General features: G+C 34.6%; 3 protein-coding genes across 3 annotated transcripts; 1 reads left to right on the top strand and 2 right to left on the bottom strand.

Moving 5' to 3' along the window:
- The first annotated feature begins 1,530 nt into the window (after positions 1-1,530).
- On the top strand, positions 1,531-6,229 carry LOC145634564 (U-box domain-containing protein 34-like). Its single transcript, XM_081685987.1, has 9 exons — positions 1,531-1,687; positions 2,583-2,704; positions 2,858-2,979; positions 3,153-3,274; positions 3,381-3,643; positions 3,768-3,869; positions 4,028-4,456; positions 4,689-5,438; positions 5,749-6,229. Exons 1-9 carry the CDS (start codon positions 1,531-1,533, stop codon positions 5,941-5,943), a joined length of 2,262 nt encoding a protein of 753 aa, XP_081542113.1. The 3' UTR covers positions 5,944-6,229.
- Positions 6,230-6,804: 575 nt separating this feature from the next.
- On the bottom strand, positions 6,805-19,113 carry LOC145634563 (uncharacterized). Its single transcript, XM_081685986.1, has 4 exons — positions 18,927-19,113; positions 18,707-18,757; positions 7,859-8,215; positions 6,805-7,742 (listed from the first exon to the last, which is right to left on the bottom strand). Exons 3-4 carry the CDS (start codon positions 8,213-8,215, stop codon positions 7,029-7,031), a joined length of 1,071 nt encoding a protein of 356 aa, XP_081542112.1. The 5' UTR covers positions 18,707-18,757; positions 18,927-19,113; the 3' UTR covers positions 6,805-7,028.
- Positions 19,114-19,190: 77 nt separating this feature from the next.
- Positions 19,191-20,015, bottom strand: LOC145636652 (uncharacterized). The gene has a single exon (XM_081688218.1). It carries the CDS (start codon positions 20,013-20,015, stop codon positions 19,191-19,193), a length of 825 nt encoding a protein of 274 aa, XP_081544344.1.
- Positions 20,016-20,446: the final 431 nt, after the last annotated feature.

Genomic DNA, 20,446 nt, shown 5'->3' with positions numbered 1-20,446 from the left:
ATCTTAACTTAACTGAACTTATTTGAACATATTAGACCTGAAATAAGTTCAACATAACAGACTCTAAATAAGATACAAAAGTTATCCACTCGTATTGAATTGTCCTTATCCTAGTGAATTTTTTTTTTTTTTTTTTTTTTTTTTTTTATTTAGGGAAAAGTCAAGCTACTACATTAATCAAGGGACAAAGAGTATGCTATCACATAGGAGGAAATCTATGCAGGATGGTTATGCATTTACCTATACTTAAGGCTATACACCGGTCCAGACCTGAACCGGATTGGACCAAGATCGATTTACGCGGATCGGCAATGGACTTGAATCTGTCGGTCCGGGTCCGGTTCGGTCCAAGCCGGACCGTTTCATGTCCAAGGTATTTTATGTATAGTGGGGTACTAGGGTGAGCACCAAACCGGATTGGACCAAGTTACCTGGACCGACAACAGACCTGAATCTGCCAGTCCGGTTCAGGTTCGATTTCTGATTATAGATATTTTATGTACACCCCTACTTATACTTGTTCAATACCAAGCAACGTTATATTTTCAAATGTTTTTAATTATAGCATTATGAAAAAGTGAAAAACATTAACATAAAAAAATGGAATAGTTAATATCAATTTTGAATAAAATAATAATATTTCTATCATATTAAAGGTATAAATTAAGCATTATTCAAAATTATAAATTACAAAACCTGTTCAATCCAAGATTGGGTTTTAAGGAGTTTTGGACCGGATCGGATCGAAGCTCTATCCTTTTTATTTTTTTAATTTCTCGACCCGGAGACTAGACCGAAATAATTAGTCCGGTTTAAGGTGGTGATTTGGTTTGATTAGGTCCGTACCGGTTTTTATTTATTTATCATTATTTTTATAAGACCCCCAAATTTTAGGTTAATTGGAAACTCAAAAGAACACTTCCTTTCCCTATTTCCTTTAGACAGACAATCCCTTGCCTTAACTTACTAAAAGAAGAAGAGCTAAGGAAAAAAAAAAAAAAGTCAACTTATTTTCTCATAGGGTTCCATCCATCCATTTCCTTAAAATTCTTTTAAAGTTAGATATTTAGAAGTCAACTACATTTTATGTGAAATTGATACATTTTATTAAACTTAAGATGCGATTCTCTACATTTTTGAAATCGGTTAACATAAATTATTGCAAGTCTTCCTTCCCTAATTAAAACTGTTTTTCAAGCACTAATATATAAAGGAAACGAATTATAAGACCGATTAGACCATTTATAATTAAACCCCCCCAAATTAAAGCATTTACACATCCTTGAGCCAAAAATCCCAAATCTTAATATTGTTTGTGAAATATCATAATTCATAAATGTCCATTTCATAAAAGTCAAACGACCCCTATTGCATTATTACGTGCCCCTCTCTTCATTCCCTCATTTCGTCTCTAAACAAAACTTGTTCATTATTGCATTTTTTGTTAATAAATAACAAAAGAGTGAACTCTTAAAAGGGTCACCAAATATATATAGCAGCCATTCTTGTTAGGCAAAGAGATAAGCACCGATGACCACCATCGCGGTGGCTGTAGACATCGGTGGTAACGGTGGAGGCAATGGAAGCAAACGCGCCGTTAAATGGGCCGTCGAAAATCTCTTGTCTCAAGCTGATCACTTTGTTCTAGTTCATGTCATGCCTACCATCACACACATCCCAACTCCATGTAATGCCTCTCTCCCTCTTATGAAAATATGTAATCAACATATTTTTATTTATTTTATCTTAATCTACCATTATTATTTAGAATGGAAAAAAAATGGATTTATGTGGTTGATGGGTTTACGTCAACGTGATCCAAACTAATTTTGTACCAAAATTTAAACAAATATTTTTTAGCTATGCATCAAATTTTGTAGATCATTTGGGGATTTCTATACAAAACCAAAATATCGTTAAATCCTTTTTATATTGACTATTTCTTGTCATTTGTTGCAATTCTCAAACTTGGCTTTTGAAGTTTTGATATCATGATATGTAAAACTAAATATTGTAATTTGCATATTTGTAATCGGTGCATCTTCATACTTTCTACTCGTAGCTTTTTATATGTATGAAAAATTGGTTGACGATGTTTTTTTTTTCCAAAATAATGTTTTTTCCTCTTTGGGATGTTGTGACTATTTTTTTTTTTTTTTTTTTTTTTTTTTTTTTGGGTGAATTTCTTTCTCCCCGCATCACATACATTGACATGTTGTACTTAATAGGGGGCATTGTTGTAATTGACATTATCGTTTTATTTACTACATCAAGTTAAATTACAAAAACCCCACGAGACTCATGAGATAAGGGAAAATGAATGGGTGAATGCGAGTTCAAATTTTAGAGAAAAAGTAAAGATATAAACTTATTACTTGTATGAAATTGTGGTAAATAAGAAACAAAAAAAAGTTCAAAAGAAAAATGCCGCTAATAAAAAGGGACAGACAGAGTACTCTAAAATTCTAGAAAAGCTATGGGTTGATTGGATTCTTCATTCTTGTACAATACATTTGGAAATACTTGAAAAAATATAGAAGTATTTCTTAATCTCTTGCTGATTATTTAACCTCATATTTCAGCCGGAAATAGTATCCCAATCACTGAGTTAGACACAAAAGTTGTGGCAAAATATATGGAGGATGTTAGAGAAAAATCTCAAGCAGTCTTCCTACAATACAGAAGACTTTATAAACCAGGCGAGGTAGTGTTTCCTAGCTTAGTCTCCTTCCGATGTCTGTATTATTTCCAAACGAAGAAAGTTGATAATACTGTCAAACTCATATTCCAACATCGTAGTAAAGGTGAATTTGTAACATATCCATTAGCATAACACTGTCAAACTCATATCTTTCAGATGCAGTTTGAGACTTTGCTGATAGAGTATGACAATATTGCTGCTGGACTTGTCGACTATATACTGAAGGCGAATGTCAGAAGCTTAGTTCTGGGATCTGAATCATTGAATCGCTTTTGGAGGTAAACATGGCTTTAGAATCAATTAGTGATCTTAGCTCATATAACACTCAGGTCCAGAGTTATAGCATTTCAATGCAATTTTACTGTCAGCAACATCTGAGTTACATTGTGCATTAAAATGCTCTTTTCTGTATGTTCATTAAGCTAACAGTTTCGAACATTTTGATTGTCAGGAGAATAAAAGGCCATGGAATACCACAACTTGTACTAAAAAATGCACCTGATACCTGTGATATATTTGTTGTATCAAAACGAAGAGTGAAGACTAAAGTTGCTAGCTCAATGACCACAAACGGTATATGTTTACTTCTTTTTTTACGAAAATGCTTGGGTAATCTTGTTGCATCTGTTAGACTGTTATCCTTCAGACGTAAATTTAACTGAAATCAGACTGTCAACAGATACTGGTGGCAATAAATTACCTATAGTGGTGACGACAGGGCAGACACCTCTACACTCTTCCTCTTCAGTTGAGCCTAGTACAGGATACTCACAATCAGAATTTAGTCAATCAATCTCTTCAACAGATGTACGTCGAGGGGCTAACAGTAATGATATCAATGCTCGAAGCAATACTAGTCATAGCTCCACGACTTCTGCCTACACGGATGCTTCCTCAGTCGGACAAATGTCCACTTCTGATACTCTTGTGTCTTATGAGCAGGTGTGTTTTTGTTGTGATTCTTCTCAGGATAGTTGTTACTCGTCTTTCTTCTACAGTCTTTATGTTCACCAGATTGTTCTGCACTTCTCTCATACTGTATATTTTTACTGTCAATTTGTTGCAGTTTGACTTGCATAATGATGTAGAGCAACTGCGATTAGAGTTACACACTACACTGGCTTTGTATAATCGAGCTTGTGAAGATCTAGTCCATGCTCAAAAGAAGGTAGGAGTCTGATTTTTGACACAGTAGTTACATATATACTTCTTCCATCGCATATTTAACTTGTCACTTCTAAATTACACTGAGACTAAGCCGTGTTTAAAAGAAGTAGTCTTAGAACTGCACTCATCAGGGGATATTGATTGTGCTAAAATTTGCAGGTACGAATTCTTTCCTCAGAATGTGTTGTGGAAGCAGAGAAGATAAATGCTGCTACAGAACGAGAAGAAACTATGAAGAAAATTGCTGAGCAAGAAAAAATGAAGCTATTGCGAGCTGAAAAAGATGCTCAAGCAGCTAAAAATTTGCTAGCCAAAGAATCTTATGAAAGGCAGATAGCAGAACTCAATGCTTTGAAAGAATTCAAAGAAAGACAAAAAATTGTTGAGGCGCTCATTTCAAATGAAAGGAGAATAAGAAGGTACACACCAGATGAAATTAGAGTGGCTACAGAAGACTTTTCGGAGGAAAAGATTATTGGTGAAGGCGGATATGGTAAAGTTTACAGAGGTACTCTTGATCACACACCGGTTGCAATAAAGGTGCTTGAGCATGATGCAACTGACAAGAAGGAAGAGTTTCTCAGAGAGGTACGTCTCCACTTTTGTTTCGCCCCATATTACAGAAGACGAGAGAAAATAACCCCCTTATAAGCTTCTTTTGGGTTTGTATAAGGTGAAATTTTCCACCTTCGTAGATTGCACAGACCCGTTTTCATATCTTCTCAAAAACTTTAAAATTTCGAATGTGCTTGCATAAACTCCTTTCTATATACTGGTTGCCTCTACAAAGTCTCATGATGTTCTGAATAATCTTCTGCAGATCAGAATCTTGAGCCAACTATGCCATCCAAACATTGTGTTACTACTTGGAGTATGTTCTGAAATGGGCTGCCTTGTGTACGAGTACATGGAAAATGGAAGTTTAGAAGAGCTTATATTCCGCCAAAAAGGAAAAGCACCTCTTCCTTGGTTTGCTAGATTCCGAATAGCCTTTGAAATTGCTTGTGGCCTTGCATTCTTACATCGCAGAAAACCAGAACCCATTGTGCACCGTGATCTGAAACCAGGGAATATCCTGTTAGGAAGAAACTATGTGACTAAAATCAGTGATGTTGGGTTAGCCAAACTTGTATCTGATAACATTCCAGATTCAGTTACAATGTTTGGTAACTCCTTGCTTGCCGGAACTTTATACTATATCGATCCAGAATATCAAAGAACTGGTACTGTCAGACCAAAATCAGACCTGTATTCTTTTGGGATAATACTTCTTCAGTTATTAACAGCTCGAAGTCCAAATGGGCTTTTATTGGTCATGGAGAACGCGATTGCTAGTGGTTCCTTGCCGTATATATTAGATGATTCCATCAAGGACTGGCCACTTGCAGAGGTAGAGGAGCTGACTAAGCTTGCATTAGAATGTTGTAAGCTCAGATGCAGAGATAGACCAGACCTTGAAACAGTTGTTCTTCCGGTTCTGAGGAAACTTGCTGATGTTGCTGATGCCAGTATGAAAGTCGAACGAAACAGCATTTTTGCACCCAGTCACTACTTCTGCCCTATTCTTCATGTAAGTTTCATTTTCCGAATTTCCTTTTTATTTTCTGGTTGATATAAAAGCCTTGATTATTGCTAGATACTCAGCAGAACTTTGTTAGAAAACTCTGACTGAAAGCACACTTTAGTGGGGCGTCCCTTCTCAGATACCCCTAACAATAAAATGGCCTGAGACAGTAGTCTTCTGTATTCTCAACAGCATCTATTGACAGGAGCAACGAGCTGATAACTAATAGAGCAACATTTTCAAGCTCAAGCACTTTAACAAAACAGCTATATACTTTGTATTAGATCATCATTGAGCCTTCTATGTCATGTTGCAGGAAATTATGGATGATCCACATGTTGCAGCAGACGGATTTACATATGAGCGTAGAGCAATAGAAGCTTGGCTCGAAAGACATGACATTTCTCCTGTGACTAAGCAAAAAATGACTCATTTTAATCTTACTCCCAACATGACCTTGCTTACCGCCATACAAGAGTGGAAATCTCGTTTAGCTTCTACACATCCCTGACGAAGAAGGTGAACCCATCAAAGACTGTATAGCTTCACACAGATTTGAATTTTATTCTTTGGGTTTCCTTTTCTACCATCAACTTTTTTTTTTTTACTTTCATCCTCATTTATACACATACCTTAATGTATATATGAGTAGCTGGTTGAACCGCAATAGTAGTTGAATCACATAATTCGGAGAAAAATCTCCATGTCCAGCTGCTGTTCTTACAGAACTTTTAATGAGTGTATATACTCTGTACATTTACAAGTATTGAACGAGTTTGAAGCAATCACTTGACTTATGCTTCGATTTTATTTCATAACACTAAGTCCTTGCACTATGAAAAGAAAGCATTTGTAGAGAGTAGCTAGTTAAATCTAACTTCAACAGTTGCATTATTTTATCTTAATTACAAACAGTTTAAGAATTCAGACTATCATAAACTGTGAGTAGAGTTTATTTTTACCTGACCACTAATAGTTGCGTTTTAATGGTGTTGAATCATCTAAATATATACTAGGAAACCGTCCCTCAGATGAAATTTTTTTAAAAAAATATGGCGCTTTCCTTTCAACCCCCTAGTACAAGGCGTGATTGCATTAGTTGTATAGTTAACCAATTTGATCCATTTATAATTTAATAAACTAAGTTTGATAAACATAGCTAATATAATTATAATTTCTCTAGTGTAAAATGACATAAAAATAAATGCACAAACGACCAAGTCCGAAAATTCATTGTCATCTCGGTGCCTACTTTATTGCTCTTCAAACATGATTAAACACAATATAGTAGGCATGAAATTAACCTGTATTAGAATCTTAAGAGAACAATTTACAATGCTTGACAACCAAACTATACTATATACTCGCAACAATCATAAATTTCCTTGTATTCACTACTGATAGTCATCTTCTAGATCTGATTTACAATCTATAATTTGGACTAGCTAATTGTAAGCAAAACTACCACAGCTCTTAAGAGAGCGGCAAACAATGAATCTATGATTTCAATATTCATGAATCAGTTTCACAATTGACTATACTATCTATATATAAGAAAAGAACCAATTATTAAGTCAAATAAAATTGGTAGGATTTTTATTTATTCCTATGCTCCTCGTACAAGAACTTTATCCATTGAAGTCTTGAGTAGTCATCCGGTATGCCATGAAGAATTGTCCTCTTTTGAGGATCCTCAATCAAGGTGCATGCAAAACAGAATTCAGGGCTACCAGGGACTAAGCCGGGCATAGACACTATCTTTGCTAGAGATTCAACAAGGGTATGAGAAGAATCAACCACCTTCCGTGCTTCAAGACTCATTAACTCCATAACTTTAATATTCCTATCAGTAACAGCTTTCCCCATAGAATCAAGCTTCTCCATCAGCATTTTAGCACCTACTGCTGTGGCAAGTTCAGTCCTACAGCTCTTAAGACTTTCTGAAGCACCATTCTCAAAAGCTCTTTTGCTTCCGCTTCCCTGTCCTCTACATTGAAGGGGAGTTGGAGAAGGAATTGGGGTATGGTCATTATGAGGTTCTTGTTGTTCCATATCATCTAGGCTGCAGTTAAAAGCAGTATTCTCACTTATTTCATCATCACAGTTGTATGGTGCATCACCGACATTCAAACTTGGGGGTGAAGGGATAGGAACTGCTTCCTTTTCACATTGAACACCTTGGGAACAATCGATGACCGGAGTATGACTATACAATCCTTGATCAACTGAAACTCCAAATAGTTGTTCCATCTTGTTTTCAAGTTCAGGTTCAATCCCTTCATCTTTAAATGCTCTGAAATGCATATTTTCCTATAAGAAAGGTTAATGGAATCAAACATTTTTTCTAGGAGCTCAATTCAACTTATTTCACTAATTTTCTAAAATAGAAGTAATGAAATTAAATAAGTAAAAGTAAAAGAACTAACCTCAATCTTTTTCTTCCACCAATCCTCACTAGCAGTTATAGTTCCTTTTTCATGATCCCAGTCCAAACCCATTTCTTCTCCTTTCAATGCTTTCCAAAGGCTCCATCTACTTCTCATCCAATCCCACTTGTTTTTAAGTTTGTTTCTATCGTAGGCTAAGTTTGTCCTTTTTCGAAACTCTACCTCGAGTGTTTTCCATGGCATTCTTCGACACATCATAGCACCATGTTTTCCCTTTCCTCTTTCAGCATATTTGATACACAAATCACAAAATAAGTGTAAATTGTCTTTGGACCAATTAGCCCGACTCAAATCTTTGCCCCCAACTTCATTGTCTCTTTTCTTCTTCGGTGCCATCTAAGTTTAGATAAGATACAAACGCATTTAATATGTCCTCTCTTAAAAAAAAACAAAAATCACATATAATCTATCACACGGTCACATAACTTTTTTTTATCGTTATAAGTTACTAGGTTTGAAAAATCAGATGAGAAAAGTTACTACAACAACAATAGAAGTGAGGAAAGCTCCAATATACTACAAGAATGCAATTATGAAGCAAAAACACTTAGCAAACATGAATAACAAAACCTAGATATTTGGTGGAATCCATTCATGCCTTTTATTAAAAAAGACACATCATTCTAATCAAGTATTACCCTTATGGGTAATACTTTTTTTTTCCCTCAAAAAAAAAAAAGTATTACCCTTATGGGCGTATGGTTTTGGTAGGTGGCAAAAATGGTTTTAAATGTGAGTATGAAAGAAAGTATCATATCAATGTTCTTGGTAATGCAACCTCATAAAATGTCATTAACACCCAATACCACTTCCCAAGTGGTATTAAATAGTACTGAAAATTCATGATGAAAAATATTATGGGTTAAGTACCATTAACATGGGCATCGGCATAGGATTACATCTACATACAAAATCATTATCTTTACCACGTACTAAAAAATCCATAAAACAACAAATCAAGCTACTTTACATATTGGTTGAACAAAAATTGGGACTTTCTAACCAACAATACGTGAATATCAATAAGGGATGGAAAAAGTGACATATTCTCTCCGTTCCAAAATAAATGCATTACTTGGGATTGCAGAGAGTTTTGGAAGAGTTTATTCGTATTAATATTATATTGAATAATTGTAAAGTGGAGCTTATTTATTTTAATAAAAAGACCAATGATGACTATGAAAGAGAGAATGTGAGAGAGTGTTAATTATTTTATATAGTAATTTAAGTGAACACCTTGAGAAAGAATTTATACAATCTTTTAAGTTGGGATTATGGAAAGAGAGAGAAATAATTGAAAAAACATGGTTGAAGACTTGAAGTTACCCAAATTAGTAGTAATACATGTATTTTGGAATAGACAAATAAAGCAAGTAATGCATCTATTTTGGAAAATCGGGAGTATTACCTAATAAAACACAATAAATTTATGGCCTGTTTGGTATGGAGCATTTCATTTGAAATGCTGGAATTGGATCAAACACCTTGTTTGGGTAATCCAAAAAATTTAGAATTGGAATTGGCCCAATTCCAACCCACTTAAACTTAAGTTTATTTTTCATAATTTGAAATCCATCATAAAAGTCTGTCATTTGAAATCCAAAAAAGTAACGACAATGCATCTTTCTCTCTCCTTGTGCTTTCTCTCTCTTCTCATGAGCTTTCTCTCTCTTCTCGTTCGCTCTCATTGCTCGTTTGCTAGGAATTTGTGCGAAACCACATCTCTCTACAAGGGTTGTTCAATTTGTTTAGCTTGAATTTGTTGTGTTATTGGTTAATTTCTGAGAAATTTAGGTTTTATTTTCTATAATCTTAGGTTTAATTGTGTTGGATCTTCTTGGTAATTCTCTGATTTTCCTTCAGATTTTATTTTTTTCCTTTGAATTGGCCTAACTTTCCTCCAAATTGGCCCAATTTTCTTTCTATAATGTATTTTGTTTCCAATTGATTTTCAAAGTTATATGCATGCTTTGATTGATCTGTAAATTTTTTATCTAATGATGATTTGCTATGTTTATTTCATTCTTGATAGTTTCTAAATTTGTGTAAATTATCTTTAAACCCTAAAATCCTGAATTAATTGTTGAAATCAATTGTTCACTGCAAAGAAAGGAGCAATTTTGTTCTAGACATGTTGCTGCTAGTAAGCTAATAGTGTAATTTCCAAGGAGTCTGAATTCCAAAGGACAAGACAAAGTGTTGTGAATAGGTTCGTAAAACAATGGATTCGATGAGTTCAATATGATAAAAAGATGTATCGAATATGCAGAGTTAGTCTAAATTTTATATGTAATGATGAATTGATGATGATTAGTAGATTTGTTCAAGTGTGAGTGAACTTGAATTACAACTTTGATGTGAGTATGTTGTATTTTTGTGGTGATTTTATTAGCAGAATTTGCCTTTGTTTGAAATTCTGGATTTGAAATACATTGTATTACCAAACATCTTATTAGCATTTGAAATTCCAAATTCATAATTTCCCAAACAAATGACTTGGAATTGAATTCTAGCAATTGAAATTCTGGAATTGAATTTCACTATTTGAAATGAAATAAGAGTATTCAAACGCAACCTTACATAATTTCAACCAAGGAGCATCCATGCACTTTTAACTTTATTTATTCCTTCTTTTTTTTTTTCATTTACATAGATGCTTCTAATCAATACTTGATTCCAGGACTAACTAGAAACAAAGGATGAAGCCACTGCTTACACCTAGCTCCTAATTTCCTCGCAGGATATTAATAAAAGTCCAAACACTCCCAAACTACTGTAAATTCTAAAGTATAATACCAAAGACTAGACTTAGCCTGAAGTAGTACATCCACCTCAGTGCACACTATATATATATAGCACACCTGCTATAAAAGTTGGAGATGTCCTACAATCATGTATCCATTACTCATAATATAGATTTTACTCGATTGTTTGGGGTAATTATAAAATTCAGCTAATACCAATTAAAATATTGGTCTTACTTCTAAATACGGAGTAATAATTGAACGTATAGAGACACAAGGTATTTGATCAAATCAAGATAGACTATGGGTTTGGGACCATTACAGCCACACTTCTATAATGGATAGTTGAGCTAGGCTTGAACTTGGGTATGTGATTTGTTTTATAAAGGTCATTAACAAAACAATCAAAATCCTGCTTAATGGGATAAATCATTAAAACCACAAGAAAACCCTATCCCTTAAACCATGCCATGGTCGGGCATCTCTTTGAGTGAGGGTGAGGAGAATGTTTCTCTTCAAACATTCAATCTAACAATATTGAAGTGATCTGATGTAGTGAGTAAAAAAATCACACTTGGGGTTCTTGTCTCCATCATTATGCATAGACTTCTATTATGATTCTAGAATCCCATATCTTTAATATCAAATCCCAACAATAAAAGCATAATTTTAGTAGCCTAGGCATTGACTATTTGATCACTATATGCATAACAGCTTAACAATTTATTTAGCAATAAAACTTAATGAACAATTTCAACAAACAAGCATTAAAAGTTTAATCTTCTACTCTAAATTGCAACTTGGCAAGTATGTTTTACGTCACACACGTGTCAATATTTTACTAATCAATAAGAAGATACTCTGAGTTCTTGTAAGAAAATTTCAATTGTAGGCACAAGGAAAATAGAGGTATTAAGATTATGCTCTCCTCACCTTATTTTCACTTATTTCAAGTCTCTTTAAGTTTAGATAAGATATAATAAGATAAGTGCTAATAATTTCAGCATAAAATAAGGGCTAATAACTTAAAATAAGATAATTCTTCCTCCTTTCCCCTAATATTGCCAATTCTATTCGAGGATGTTCTGCAAATATTACAACCAGAATTTGAAAAGACACACCTAGGCGTTAGGGGTTATGCGTCTTTTTAGGTCTAGGCGAGGTGGTTTTGATGATGCACAGCTAAGTCGCACAGGCGTACTAAGGCAGACCCTAGAGGCACGCAGATATTTTTTCAAAAAAAAAAAAAATTGTTTATTACACGCTAGTGAGGCACTCCTTAGGTGCATGGAACTCTGAAATGCCTTGGTACGCCTTTAGCCTTTTTCCTCATCACATTGGTCAATGTCTTTGTTTCTCTCTATCTCTCTCCTCATCTTAATGTCCATACACACCTCCCTTGTTGCAATATTAGGGGGGCAGGCGAAGGTAAAAGGGTTGATAAGTTCAAATAAGCAAAGATCATGCAAGGGCTAATATGTTCCAATAAGGTCTAATAATGTGCAAAAAGAGAATAATACGGTAGAAGATAAGACAAGGGCTAATAAGTTCTAACAAGGTTAATAAGTTTAGATAAGAGCTAAAAAGTTCTATGAGTAATAAGATATGTTCAAGGCCACTAAGATAAGATATGATAAGTGAATTTCAGGTGATAGAACACCACCTAAGGCAATATTAGAAGAAACCAAAACTAAGATGGTGAGCTTAAATAATTGAATACACTCAATTTCAACTAATTTTGTCCTAACTAAAAAAAGAAAATCACAACAATCTAGGGTCATGTCATCTACAAACTAGAAATGACTTTGCAACTATTGATTAAAAAAAATCAAGACTATGGAATTTGATAGAAAACTAACAACTTGATTCAAATAATCCAAATCCTACTCCGCATTTTCTTTTTCTGCCATTCTTTTTTATGTTAAACCAGTGTTTATGTAGTTTCATAAGAAAGCCTGATTACAACAATCTTTTCTAAACTTACATCTTATATTGGAGACAGAAGTACACAGTGCGAAAACACTTGCGTTCAAACAAAGTTACAAAACATAGAGGAAACAACAACAACAAAAACAAGGGAAGGAAACAGGAAAAAAACTAAGAAAAACCTCACATACAGAGCTATCAATTAAGTCAAGGTACATTCCTTATCTACAACAATAATTTTCTCAAACAAACCTTAAAAAAAGATTTAAATCCCAAGATAATGAAGCCAACCTTAAAATATTACTTGACATAGTGTTGTGCCAATGCACCATATGTTGGAGGATTAAATCATGCTTTGACATAAAATACAACTTTTTATGATTAACATAACCAAGTCTTAAATGCCATAGAGAAGAATTGTCATTAACAAAATACACACTATCTTTAAATGCATTACATATACGTAATTCAGACATAGCATCACACAAATATCCAAGTCCTACAAATTGACCACCTTTAGACAAAATAAACTTATTAGACTCAAACACCATTTTCAAATCATTAACGATTCAAGAAAGCACCAAGAAACTAGATTTCTCCTAAGTTCGGAAACATACAACACATCTTTTAAAATAAGAGATTTGTCCGAAATAAAAACTAGCTCAACTTGTCCCTTGCCTAGCACCTTAGCGATACGGTCATTGGCCATATGAAGGTCTTGAACAATGATTTATCTTTGCATACATGCCTTGATAATCCTAAATCGATATACCACGGACAATCAGCCTGTACACAATTAATTTCAAAAAATCACACACACATAATCCTTAAATGAAATTTGTGCAATTCCCACCTTGTTTTTCTTGGGATTGGCTAGCATCGCCTTTCCCATTGAGTCTTTTTATTGCTCAATTTTTTCTTCCAAATTGTACAATCCTTCTTAAAATGATCAACTTTTCCACAGACCAACAAGCATGTGATTTTTAACCATCACCACTTACTTTAGGCTTTTTGCCCTTTTTTTTTTTTGTTTGAGTCATATCCCCTCTTTCTCTCATTGGACTTACCATCCTCCACCATGTTTCCTTCTTGTATTTGGATTTCTTCTGAAATCCGAATGTGGGAATTTAATCCCTTAAGATTGATATCATCTTTTCTATGCTTTAAGGCATTCCTATAGTCTTTCTAAGAGGAAGACAATTTGCCTATTATAGAATATACTATAAAGGTCTCATCAGATTACTTTCATGTTTCCTAAAATTCCCAAAGATCCTTTGAACCTCGTGATAATGTTCCATGACCGGCCTATATATTTAGACTCTTAATGTCTCATTTTCCACCTCCATTGACTCCGTGCCACTACAAGTGATGTCAACAGAGAATGAATCTTTTTCTGCCATCTTCGAAAATCTTATCCTTCAAACTTGTCCACCTTTTGAAAGTTTGAAGTCAATTCTTTTATGTTCAAAGAAGACAAGTTCGACTAAAGGAGTAGATTTTTGAAGATGGCAAAAAATGATGCATTTTCTATTGACACCACTTGGAGTGGCATATGTTCTCACATTCCCAAAGCCAACAGAAGAGGAAAATGAGACATTGGAGGCTATTAGGAAAAGGAACAAGTAAGAGAACGATGACTACATTTGTCGTGTGCACATCCTTTATTGTATGTCAAATGAGTTGTTTGATATTTATTTGTTCCATAATTTCGCTAAAATGCTTTGGGATGACTTAAAGTCTAAATATATGGACGAGGATACATCAAAAAGAACTCCTTGTAAGTAAATTTAACAATTTTAAGTTTGTTGATAGTAGGCCGGTCATGGAACAATATCATGAAATTCAAAGGATTATAGGGAGTCTTACGCAACATGAAATTAATCTTAATGAGACCTTTATAGTATCTTCTATAATAGACAAAATTACCTTCCTCTTCATAAGACTTTAGGCCTGCCTTAAAACATTGAAAAGATGATTTTAATCTTAAGGAATTAAGTTCCCACATTCGAATTGAAGAAGAAATCCGAAATCAAGAAGGACAAAAGAAGGTAAATCCTAGTTCTACCACCGTTTACATGGTGGTGGACGGTAAGTCAAATGAGAGGAAGAAGGGATATGACTCAAACAAACAAAAGGGCAAAAAACCTAAAGTAAGTGGTAATGGTAAAAAAATCACATGCTAGATGAATTTGTGGAAAACCCAGTCATTTTAAGAATAATTGTACAATATGGAAGAAGAAATTAAGCAATAAAAAGACCCAAGGTAGGAAAGGTGAAGCTAGCCAATCTCAAGACAATCAAGGTAACTCTTGTGCACAAAATTTATTTAAATTATTTATGGATTATGTGTGTATGATTTCTTAAATCAACCGTGCAAAGGTTGATTGTTCGTGGTACATCGATTCATGAGTATCGAGACATGTATGCAAAGATAGATCATTGTTCAAGGCCTTCTTGGAGGTTGATGGTGGAGAGATTCTCTATATGGGCAATTACTATACCGCTAAGGTGCTAGGCAAGGGACAAGTTGAGCTAGTTTTTAGTTTGGGTAAATCCCTTATTTTAAGAGACGTGTTGTATGCTCCCGATCTTAGGAGACATCTAGTGTCCGGTGCTATCTTGAATCGTTTAGAATTTAAAATGGTGCTTGAGTTGAATAAGTTTATTTTGTCTAAAAGTGGTCAATTTGTAGGACTTAGATATTTGTGTGATGCTACGTTTAAATTAAGTATTTGTAATGCTTTTAAAGATAGTATCATTTGTAGGACTTGGATATTTGTGTGATGCTATATTTAAATTAAGTATTTGCAATGCTTTTAAAGATAGTGTGTAAGTTGTTAATGACAATTCTTTTCTATAGCATTTAAGACTTGGTCATGTTAATTATAAAAAGTTGTATTTTATGTCAAATCATGATTTAATTCTCATATGTAATCCAAGGATAGAAAAGTGCAAGACATGCATGTTAACAAAAATCACAGGGAAACCATTTCCTAATGTTGTTGAGAAAAATACCTCATTACTTAATTAAGTGCATAGTGACTTATATGATTTTCACAACACACCTTCTTTAGGGAATAAGAAACATTTGGTAACATTTACTGATGATTTTTCAAGGTTTTGTTATGTTTATTTATTATTCTCTAAAAATGAAGCCTTTGATAAATTTAATATTTACAAAAGTGAAGTAAAATTGCAAACTAATGGAAAGATAAAAAGATTAAGAACCGATAAAGGAGGTGAATACTATGATCCAAGTTATTCCGATTAATAGGTTTAGTACATGAAACTACCACGGCATAAACATCACAACAAAATGGTGTAGTTAAAAGGAAGAATAGGACTTTAGAAGAAATGGTTAATTCCATGCTTTCCTGTCGGGTTTAAGGTTGGGGTAAAGTCGTTTTCACGGCTTGTTACGTATTAAATCGTGTTTCAATGAAAGGGAATAATGTTACCCCATATGAGCTATAGTAAAAAAGAAAAAAAGGAAACCAAACTAAGTTATCTCAAAGTTTGGGATTATAAAGCAATTTTAGAAGTGTCAAAACCTAAACATAAAAAGTTGGATGAAAGAGGAGTGAAATGCATTTTTATAGGATATGGAGAACATTGCAAATGCTATAGGTTATATGTAATAGAACAAAAAGACTATTAGTCAATCCATATCACCATAGAGTCTAGGAATACATTGATTGAAGAAAATACTTCAATTCCTAGACCAAAGAATGTTACTACAAATGCCGAAACTCAAAGAATTTAATCAAATTGTAATTTATCAAGAGGTAGATGACCAAACTCATTTAGAGAAGGCATTTACATCATCATAACAACCTAGGAGAAGTAAAAGGGCAAGGAAAGAAAAATCATTTGGCTCGAATTTTCATGTGTACTTGGTTAAAGGATCAAGGGACGAAGATTCAACGCAACATCCATACATTTTTAATGTGAAAGATGATCTTATAACCTATGAAGAGGCTATGAAGTGTCAGGATGCTCCATTTTAGAAGGAAGCAATTAATGATGAGATGAAATCCATCATGGGAAACAATACTTATGTGTTAGCAAATGGATCTTTAAAAAGACACATTGGAGTGCAGCATAGTTACATCCAAGGACTTATCGAGAATAGTGTGATCACTATTGACTATGTTCGAACAAATTTTAATCCGGCCGATTGTTTTACTGATGGCTAGAGATGTGAAAAATAAGATGACAATCAATTTGGGATTGGAGCCCTAAATAATTATCAATGAGGGAGTATTAACTTAACACCCAATAAGAATGTGGGTCTTAAGTTCAATAAGATTGACTTTCTTATGTGGTAATTGGGAACTTGTTTAATCATCCAAAGTAAAGTTCTAATATTTTGTGATGAAAAGAAGTTGTTTTTAACATAATATATTTCCTAGTATAGTGCTTTGTCACATGAGCATTTTTTTAAAGTCTACCTATATAAGTAAGAAGTTTAGCCGCTTCAAGAAGTTATTGGGGCATAGTTTTGAAGTGCTTACGAAAAGATAGGGACACATGGCTTAATGTGTCAAGTATATATGTAATCAAGTAATTGATCTTGGGTGTGTAATATCTTTAAGAGTTCAATATGTATTGCTTTTTGTTCAAAAGTTGATACTAAATGGATATGGATTCTTGGAATGTATATTGCCCTAAGTGGGAGTTCAAGTCTTTGTACACTTTCATTTATGCATAAGAATGTTTGTTATGATGATGACGTTTGCAATGAGTCTAGTTTAGTACTCTAAATTGTGGAGGATTGTTGAATAATTTAGAGTATTGTATGCAGAGTTCATGTTGATTGACTAATTTACTTAGGCTATGGTATTGTAATTTAATTAATTAAGTAGAGTGAAAGAACCTCGGTTTAGAGAATAGAAGATTTGCCTGGTTTAGGGTGCTCACCCGACTGGGTGCGAGGCTGCATTTACAAATGTCGGGCAACCGTCCCGCGGTCGGGCTCACAAGAACATTGAAGGAAAAGCTAGGCACTCACCCGATCTGGCAACCATCGCCCGCCGAGCACGAGGACGAGTTTGGGGAATATCATTTTCTCACATGGTAGGGCCACTACTCGTCAACCAGATTTGCCAGTCGGGCGCAGGTCTGGATTGGGCTGACAGTTTTATTCATGTTGTTTAGTGTTTTTTGCTCTTGATATAAATATGTTATTCACATATGATGAACACACATTCAAGGAAAATCAATTTTTAATTCTCTTATGAAAACCTTTGCACTTCCAATTATCATCATCATAATTTACCCAAAGTTTGATTATATTAGATCATAAACATACTACACACTTTTGTAATTGTCTTCATTATATCTCCTAGTAATTTCGTGATACCTAGTGTGTAAATTAGAGTTGAAATATTATTTTGGAAAATTGATTTTTTTTCACGCCTCAAATGTTGAATTTGTCCATTTTCATTCCATTTTTAGTAACCAGTCAATCAATTCCCCAACACCACCCAAGGACCTAACCAAACACTAAGATATGACAATAACTCACCATAGCACCTTCACATAGAAAGCAATAGTCAAACCAACCTTAATGACATACTAAGTACTTCGTAAATAACCTTAATGATATACTTTAAGTAATTCAAAGAACTGGGGGATTCGTAGCTAACCAACCTTAATGACATATGAAATTTTTTGTATTTTACTTTTGCACTAGTAAACAATGCAACATCAAATCGAAAGGTCCGAGGGATTCACAACTAACCAATCGAATGACTGCAAATCTTATAACTTTCTCCTAGTACCAACAAAGCATCAAATAAATAAGCTCATGTAAGACATTCTTAAACTTACCCCAAATTGCTTAGACTAAGACACTTCCCTTTAATTTCGATTTCCTTGAAGCCAAGTTCAAGCCTATTTTACCACATTATCCACCCACTAATTCACTAAACATCTAAAGCATAGTTATAATGACAGAACAATTTTTGAATAATTACACCAATTACCAAGTAAATTCAATAAACCTCCAAGAGGGTAATACTTCAAACTATAATCACAAAAGTTTGATCATTTCCACAACCCATTACACATTAATATCATGAGAATTAAAAAAAATGAAAATAATATATAAAAAATAAAAATTTAATTTAATTAACAATTGGACTATAAAACTGACCTGCTTGGCCCTTTTTCATGCCATTTTTTCCTGGGGAGGAACCAATTTTACCTAATAATAAAGAGAGAAAGGATGATTTATTGCTATTAGAAACAGAGGTTGCCGGAAATTTTCGAAAAAAATAACGAAAATTACAGGAAAAAGAAAAAAAAAAAAAACCGAACAAAAATTTGAAATTGAAGAAACAGAAATTAGAAAAGAAAAAATCAGATCAACTAACCTATAGTTGATGAATTCAAAATTTGTAGCGATTTTGTAATATCGAAGTTGCAGTTTGGTCGATGATGTGATTTGGCAAAACCGCAGAAAGAGAGAAAATGGAGAATTTCTGAATTTGGGATTTGCCTACTTTGACTCTGTAAGTTCGTAGGTGGTTTATTTTCTAACTTAGTTTTGAGAATATCCTTTTTTTTTTTTTTTTTTTTTTTTTTTGACAAATATAACAAAGAAAGAAAAACAAAAACAAGACCAAAACCAAAACCAACTAAAAGGACCATAAAAGAAAATGCCGACAACAAGCTTGTCCCGCAAGCCAATGAGCTGGAGCAACCCAAAAGCGGTCAACCTTCTGAATATAACAAGCCTGAAACTCAACGATAATAGCCCAAATATCCCGAAGAAGCCACGCACAGCTAACATCCTTCGCACCTGCATTACATAGAAGAGCAACCAATTGAGCACGATCAAAATAAACAGACACATGCAGAAATCCTCGTCTTAAAATCGCTTGAAGCCCCCAGAAACAAGCCTGTAATTCTGCCGGGAGAACAGACGAAGCCCAACAAGCCCTAGAACCACCCCCTTGAACAACATCCGAATCCAGTTGCCGAAAAATCCAGCCCGTCCCAGCCGAATAAGTCCTACTGTCCCAGGCCCCGTCCAAAATCAAACAAACAGTTAAAGAATCATGGACTGAGCCCCTAAGCCACCCAGAAGACCCATCTCCTTGTAAAGGAGGAAGATAACGACCAACTGAAAACCAACGAGAAGAAACATAAGCAGCCCGTTTACTCCTATGAAACCAATCATCCCTCAATACTGAAATAGTATCCTGAGAAAACACTTCACTACGAAAAACCAAATGATTGCGAGTCAACCATATAGCCCAAAGCCTGGCCAAATAAAGGAACAAAGCATCCCATGAACTATTCCGGACATAACCAGAAATAAGTACGGTGACCCACTCCTCCAAAGGGAGAATAGCTGGACCTGCTATCGCAAAACCCGGAGGAGCATCCAATAGTCCACCACCCACAGCAGGACAATCCCGAAGCAAATGGGAAGTCGTCTCCAGTCCCCCACGACACATAATACAAATATTATCCACAGGAATCCCTCTCTGAGCAAGAGAATGGAACAAAGGGAGGGCATTATGAAGGAGCTTCCAAATGAAAATCTTTCGAAAGAATCGGATGACCCCAAAAAAACTTCCACCAACCCTCAGAAGCTGGAGCACTAGGGAGCGAAACCAAAGAGCGGTGAACCAACAAAGCATAAGTCGACTTAGTCGTAAACTGCCCGTCCCTACTAAATTTCCAATACACAAAATCATCCATCGGACTTTGTGGACGATTCAGGGACAGAATACGATTGGCTGTAACATCATCAAACAGCCGATGAATCCTCAAGGGATCCCACGCGTTAGAACGCGGATTAATAATATAAGAAACATGATTCGGAAGATCCGACTCATCCAAACCAGCTTTAAACTGTACCAACCCCCCGGGAACCTAGGAGTCC

This window comes from Chenopodium album, chromosome 6 (genome assembly GCF_948465745.1).
Source record: "Chenopodium album chromosome 6, dcCheAlbu1.1, whole genome shotgun sequence".
NCBI lineage: Eukaryota > Viridiplantae > Streptophyta > Magnoliopsida > Caryophyllales > Amaranthaceae > Chenopodium > Chenopodium album.
This window is presented reverse-complemented; position numbering and strand designations above follow the sequence as displayed.